The following is a 7,278-nucleotide window of genomic DNA, read 5'->3' as shown; positions in this document are numbered from 1 at the left end:
TTTGGGCTTGAACAATGTAGCAAAATGGACTTTTTCGAATCTGGTACCGTGACAACCATGGCAAATGGCGCCTGGAAAGCTTGCGAAAAAAAACCGTGATGCCTCAGTAATACTGCAAAGTATTTATCCAATTCTGATAACAGGTCCGGATCACATCATAACTAACAATCAGATCAGTGTCCATACCGACTGACATCCTAATATCTCACCCTCAAAACGGTCCGGCCTCGGCAAACAACCCCCAGCAGACCGCCCCCATTGCACGACGAATGGGCGCACAAACCAGCATTGCGCCATCCTAAAACCCAAGTTGTGTTTATTCGAGTCACTTTTTTTCCGATCAAAGCAGATCGCAGGCCTGATCTATCCACAGACGGGTGCAGCCAGCGACCCCACGAACGCCTCACGAGTATCGTACCTTCCTTCTGTACTTCACAGTTCAGGGCATGGAGGTCGAGTGCTTGCTTTCCACCAGAGGTATCCGCAGTGAAGTCCTGTGCTCCCATAACTTTGCAATTTTCCAGGAAGTTCAACTTCACTCTAGTATGAGCCTGCAAGTGAGCGATAAAACATTATGTAACATAATATTCTCATTTCCAGCAAAAGTCTATGGTTCGGTTTCCATTCCACGCAACAGTATAGGGAGCAAAAACCGGGAACAATGCATGGGTGGCGTACCCCCCCCCCCCCCCCCCACAGAACCACATGATACTCAAGCTTCTGCCACGTTTTGCAGGAATTCAGTCCAAGATCACCTGAATTCGACAAGTCTAACTTCTTTCATGCCAACTGAAACCAATTTGCGCCATTCGCCTGGCAAAACACCACCCAGCCTGAGTGAAAAACACCATCACGCGCCAAGCCCGAGTGTGAAACAGAAAACCATCACGCCAAGCCCGATGTGAACAGGAAAACTATCACGCCAAGCCCGAGGGTGAAACAAACTCTCACCCAAGCCCGAGGGTGAAACAGGAAAACTAGTCACGCCAAGCCCGAGGGTGAACAGGAACTATCACTCCAATCCCCAGGGTGAAACAGGAAAACTATCACCCTAAGAAACATACTGGTGCACTCTCCCAAAATACACGACACCCTCTGACTTCCAAGTGAAACATTCTCATATCAAACGTACCTCAAGCTCTTCAACCGCTGTATTCGCGTGAACTTCAGATTGTCGACATCCACAGCGAATGGGGTTGCCAATCCTGTGAATATAACAAGCATATGCATGTACCTCTTCAGCCCTCATGAATGCAATGTTTTAATATTTTTCCTGGGATAAGTATGCTTTAATCACTACAGTGCCCTCACATCTTAAAGGGAGTGTTCCATGTTTGCATGGTGCTTTGAACTGAAAAAGCCCTCTTGTTGAAGATCATTCTAAGCAGTTCACAGCCCTGCCATCTCAACACCTAAACTATTGTAGTTTCTCATGAAGAGATACAGGCTGTTTTGGGGAGGCTACCTGAGGGTCACACAGGCATCCATGAAGCCATGGCATCATTCTAATCCTCCACCATTCCACCAATGCAGTGATCAAGGCCAAGAAAAACATAACTGTGAAGGTGTCCACATTTGGCATTTGAGCATGATTTTCAGCTGCAATGGCCATAAATTGCCCCTCAATCAATAACATGTAAGGTATGATGACCAAATCAAACAATGACATATTGTGGAGCACTCGTACTAAACAGAGAAATTGTGTTGCATAGTTGGTCTTTTTCACTTAAAAGTATACCAATAGATATAAGTGAACTTATTCCATTATTTCTGATGCTTGCTTCAATATCTCCAAATGTAAACATTCCCTTGAACACAAACACACATAGAAGCCTATCTATGTTCAGTCGTAGGGCCGACGGCCGGAGGGTGACGGTGGTGGCCGTGACGTCGGCGTCCAGTCCGGTGGCTCGTGACATTGGATGGGGGCCGCGCCTCTCACCGGTGGAGGGATGATGCGAGCGATCCCTGTCTGCTCAGCTATCGGCCGAATCTTGTTGATGTAGGCCAGGGGGTCAGCGAACTCCTCCTCAGTGGGCCGGAACACCGGGGCCTCCGGTGGCGGCACAAACTCAAACTCTGCCGCCATCACCTGCCTGGAGCACAAACACATTTAGGCATGCTGACACTGCTGACATCAGGCTGGGACACAAAAGCAAATTCTGACATTGCCTCCATCCCCCCAACAAGTGTGCCCAGTTGAAGGAGGCAAACACATCAACAGAAACACCTTTAATAACTGAGTAAGGCCAAAGAAAAGTGAATGACATATTTGCTCTTGGATGACCCAGCCCATCTAATAATGCAGGGCAGATACTGAACTGAAGCTTGAACACCCTGGGCAGTGGGCCTCCTGAGCTATAAAACCAACATGTGAGTGCCTGCAGGATGTGGAGTAAACTGACATGGAGGATAGATGGAATGATAAAACAGACAACAAATGATAAAACTATGAAATCACACATTACTTATCTTTCTCTCGCACACATGTGGATATATATAAAGCATAACACACATACATGTATACATTACATGAACCCCCCAATGTCTTTGTAAGAATTGTACAGAAAATGATCTCTTGCAAGGGCCAGTGCAACCAACTTTTCCAAGGAAACATTTAAGGGCTTCCCAAGCAGATCAGGAGCTTCTTATACCAAGCCTCACCTAATATTTTCCTACTGAATTGCATTCCCTTCTTAAGCCTTTAGCCTTTAACTTATGTCAGACAGACAGTATCCTGAAATTAGATGTGAAAGGTGGATAGCCAATAGGTGAACAAGTTAGCTTTACAGATGGATTGAGATAAGATAGTCTAAACTGTTTTACCCATGACAGCTATGTTTGCAATACCCTTGCCTCCAGCACCTAAAAGCATATTTGGCTGGATGTGAGGTAAATGTAACCATGACCAGTGACATATAGGTAGCTGAAACTTCACAGACTTCAGTCATTATTACAACATACACTTCAAACTATGTGAGGCTGTGACCCATTGAGGCATATACCAAAGGTAAAGAAAACCCACTGATGTTGCCTTGATTCTCCTTTTGTGATTACCTATTCAGTGCCATGAATAGGTACAATTAAAAGACTGTACCTTGGCTAAAATGTAGCTGCACCAACTACCATGCCCCTGATGCTTTCATTATATTGTGGCTTGCATGACATTGCAAACATTATGTGCTCAGTGGAATGATGCAACAGGTGCACAGCATTTTAAGCACCTGCTTCTATCAGCCTGTATTGGGACAGACACCTTTACAATATAATTATTGATATCAACAACTTTCTATCGACCTACTTAGGGAGCCAGAAAATTTAAGAATTGCAAGCAGCCAATTCCTAATGGTCTTTGGCAATCAATGAGACCAACTAGGGCATGGTGTTCACTATCATCTGCTGCCAAAGAATGTCCTTTAGTACCAGCTGTGAATGCAGTGCAGATTCACTTGGGTTAATTTGTTCTCGCTACTCTGTGATTCTAATATTTTTGTTCTCTCCATGAGCCAAAACCAGATTTCTGATAAAGCATGACATGCATGTCAATGCCTTATAATCAGATTGCTGCATGACATTTATTTTGATTCAGTATCAGAGGCATTGAGATCCTGGGAGGCCAGTGGAGAAAACATTCTATCAATCATTACCCAATTAGAGTGATGTGATTCATGTCATACATACCTACATACCACACATACCTGTTTCATTTGGTGTTGGATGACAAATATCCCAACACAAATGCTTAAAACCCTGCACACCAAGTGACTTGCCGAAATGCGCCTGAAAAGAGCATTGCATCAGCCGCTTTGGATGACGAACACTGCTGGCGTTGAACAGAAGTTGGCTATTGGCTAATGACTGACATGCCCTCCTTCCTTTCACTATCGAACCTATGCATGACCCGCTCAGGCAAACACCCCAAATTGGAACACATCACACGAGGCTTCCAAGCACGTTGTTTCCTCCACACACCTAACATCGCGCACACTTCGCCAGTCCAACAAATCAATACGATCGAGTTAGGCCAGATGCCCACAAAGGCATCCAAAATGGCGCTCCGTATTTGCCGGTGGTCCCCAAAGAGCAAGGATACCACAAACACAACCTGCCATTCGACAATTCTTTGTGTTGCTTATACGTCATTGTATTCACCGGCCGGTGTGCTCAAGGTTTTCAAAAAGCGAAGTCGAAACGTAATAAGTGGAAGGGGCGAAGGGAGAAAGGGTAAGGTTAGGGTAAAGTCTGGATGAAAATAATGCGTTTTCTAAGTTGAATTATAGCAAGAACTTAAAGGAAATGTTGCATCATGAATGACTAAGGATGACTCTTAGTCTTCCATGGTTACACATTTGAAGATGTCGACGCAAGCACCAGATATCATGAAATGAGCTTACCGTAACCATTGGCGCGCTTTTATCCGAATATGACTTCCCTAGACAGCGAGCTTTAACTATTTAGCGATTATGTCACTCAATACGTCATCGTTTAACCGTGTTATGAAGAATGTTTATGACGTTGGGTCACTGCGAGATTGACCGTGACAGAATTTTCACGGCCAATTATTACGGACGGGCTGACTCACTAGAAGTGCTTCAATCTCCGGAAAGGAGGTCGAGGTGGCTTTGGTGGTGTTGACTGAACGGAACGTCGTTACCCACTCAGCATGTCCAACTGCGACCCATGTGGATCCGAGATGGACAGCCGCATAGGGCCAATCTGGGCTACCCACTTCGATCCTATGTGGGCATGCCATGGGCAACCGCTTGGGTCCCCCATGGGAATCCCTCCTTGGGCCCATATGGAGCCAAGCTGGAATCCACATGGTGCCCACCTGGGTGCCCAGTTGGGACCCACATGGGCATCTCCAACTGCGCCCCACATGGGCAGGCCACCTGAGCCCATATGGGACCAAACTGGAACCCACATGGCGCCCACCTAGACTGCCCAGTTGGTACTCAAGCGGGCATGTTCAGCTGGGATCTACATGGTTCATGGGTGTAGGAACGGGGGCGGGGGGCCCATGCATCCCACTTTTCAAGGTGAGGGGCCAGCAGTGTTAACTGCTCTCCCCTCCTCGACTTCCCGAATTAAGGTTGTGTTCACCTTCTTTGCGCTGCATTTTTATACATACCGATTTAGCTAGTTACACCAGCCATCTTCCTGAAGATGCGCCATTTTTTCGTTTGCTCATTGACCATCCTGAAAATTTTAAGACGAACATGGCAACACGGCAGCCATGTAAAGCAAGTTTGGGACCCGCCATTTCATGGCACAATCTACGTCGAGGGAGTTCTCAATATCTCTGAAAAAACGCAGAACAATATGGAACTGGAGTCAATGTAACAATTATCGGACCACCTGCACGATCAGGAATATGCGGTCAGTGAGGGGTCTTGTGCTGATCCGGGGAAATTATGCGGGTCAGAAGGCCTGCCCGGGTCAGGGAGGGGAGGCAATGCGATATGACGTAGCCTTCTAAGCTTCCCGGATCGACCAGGAGATCCCACCTCGTAGTGTCAAAAATGATAGCCATAAGACACTTCGCGATGGGACGGAATGGCCCTTCAGCCCTTGACCGGAAACGGTAACGTGCTCCTAGTGTTTCTGCTCAGGGGACCCTTTTGCGTGGAACGAAATAAGGGGTCTCAACATTGTTGAATAAACTGGGGATCTCGTTAATGTTGAATAGAGAGGGTTGAAACGAATACCTGAAGCTTATTTGTTCAGAGTGGATTAGTGACACAAATAACATTAAAAAGTTTGAACATGCCCGCCCGCAGCTTCGGGAGCAAGGACAGCGATGGTCTGGGCTGCAGCTTCCGTAAAACCGAACGGCGTCGGCCACTAGTGCCACCACATGGCGAGCGTCGTGTTTATTTGTCTTTTGGACAGATTAATAGTACAGGAATATGAAAATCAGAGGTTCTTCCTTTACTCTTTCAGTGCCCTCTTAGATTCCAGCGCCGCTTCACGGTGCTTTAGGAACCAATCCGTTTTCATCATTCCACGTCCACAATAGTACGAAAGCCAATGACGGCCATTGTGGCTGTGACCCGAGCTCTCATTGGTGGGTCGCTGATTTAAACCGAACTAATGTCAGTGACTACCATGGGACAACCCGGGAGGATGTGAGCGTATCTTATGGATGTGACGTTCCGTGTTGTTTGCTGGCGGCGTGCATACCGAGCGCGTCCCTCCTCGGCCTACCTGTTCCTCAACCACGAACCGAAGAATTTACCGAAACCGCCCACAAAGCCAAGTAAGTTCCACGGGCTATTTTGCGCTTGTGATATCGACTTTCGACGATAAACGTCGCAGAGGTCGTCTGTGGCAGGTGCCAGTCTATTTCTAACACGACTGAACGTTAGTCAGCTTTCACCGTACCAAACCATGTACAAATTTTACCTATTCCGCTTTTGTTCAAGGCAGTGCGTGTGACCCAGTACAACGACTTTTGATACAAGATAATAGAAATCCCTTCTCAGCGGCCATCAAGCGAAATACAGCCTGCCATTATGCCTCCCGAAAGAAGCGGAGAGGGCACTAGGAAAATGGTTTACCGACGGAAGGGACCGAGACGGCGCAGACAACGTCGCGCCAGCAAGGACAACACCAGCAGCGCAGATGACATTGTTCAAAGATTTAGTAGTAATGACGCCGGGGAGTGGGTAAAGTTACAACTGCACTTTGTGAATTACGGTGTCGATGCCAAAGCAGTTTTGTACAAATACATACATAAATACCAATGAAATGACGGAGTTTGTCACTGATGATGCAGAACAGTCCGCCTGCAATAAAGGCGATTTAATTCATAAGGCGGGATTCACATGGGCAGGTCACATGTGCCCAAGTGGGACCCATCTGGACTGGCTCATGCGGATCCCAACTGAGTTACCCAGGTGGGTCTCAACTGGGTTGCCCAAGTGGGTCCCACCTGGGTTACCCAGTTGGGTCGCATCTAGGCTGCCCAGGTGGATCCCATGTTTATCCCAGCTAGGTCCCACAAGGGCCCCACATGGGCTTCCATGTGGAAACCAGTTGGGTGCCCATGACATGCCCGCTTGGGCCCGAGGTAGCAAGCCCAGGTGTGCCCTATTCCTTTATACATCTCGGATCCACATGGGTCCCGGTTGTAAACGTTAGATGGGCCCTATGTGTGCCCCAGTTAGGTCCACATGGGCCCAACAAGGATCACCCTTATGGGATCCAGGTGTCTGAAAATGTCACGCCCACATGGGACCAACGTGGACAGCCCAGGTGGGGCCCCATACGACTGTC

The 7,278-nt window shown here is 47.5% G+C and overlaps 1 protein-coding gene and 1 long non-coding RNA gene across 2 annotated transcripts in view; both read right to left on the bottom strand.

Moving 5' to 3' along the window:
- Nucleotides 1-297, bottom strand: part of LOC119107480 (eukaryotic translation initiation factor 2D-like) — a 2,815-nt gene extending 2,518 nt beyond the window's left edge. Inside the window, exon 1 of the mRNA XM_037230925.1 lies at nt 284-297. Coding sequence (XP_037086820.1) covers nt 284-297 — 14 coding nt within the window. The remainder of the gene's footprint in view (nt 1-283) is intronic.
- Nucleotides 298-1,967: 1,670 nt separating this feature from the next.
- On the bottom strand, nt 1,968-4,024 carry LOC119107207 (uncharacterized). Its single transcript, XR_005095221.1, has 3 exons — nt 3,973-4,024; nt 3,699-3,780; nt 1,968-2,096 (listed from the first exon to the last, which is right to left on the bottom strand). It is a non-coding gene; the product is annotated as an uncharacterized LOC119107207 (long non-coding RNA).
- Nucleotides 4,025-7,278: the final 3,254 nt, after the last annotated feature.

The sequence above is a fragment of the Pollicipes pollicipes genome, unplaced genomic scaffold, assembly GCF_011947565.3.
Source record: "Pollicipes pollicipes isolate AB1234 unplaced genomic scaffold, Ppol_2.1 Scaffold_6686;HRSCAF=7923_pilon_pilon_pilon, whole genome shotgun sequence".
Lineage (NCBI taxonomy): Eukaryota > Metazoa > Arthropoda > Thecostraca > Pollicipedomorpha > Pollicipedidae > Pollicipes > Pollicipes pollicipes.
The sequence above is the reverse complement of the archived record's forward strand: the minus strand, read 5'-3'. Positions and strand labels throughout refer to the sequence as shown.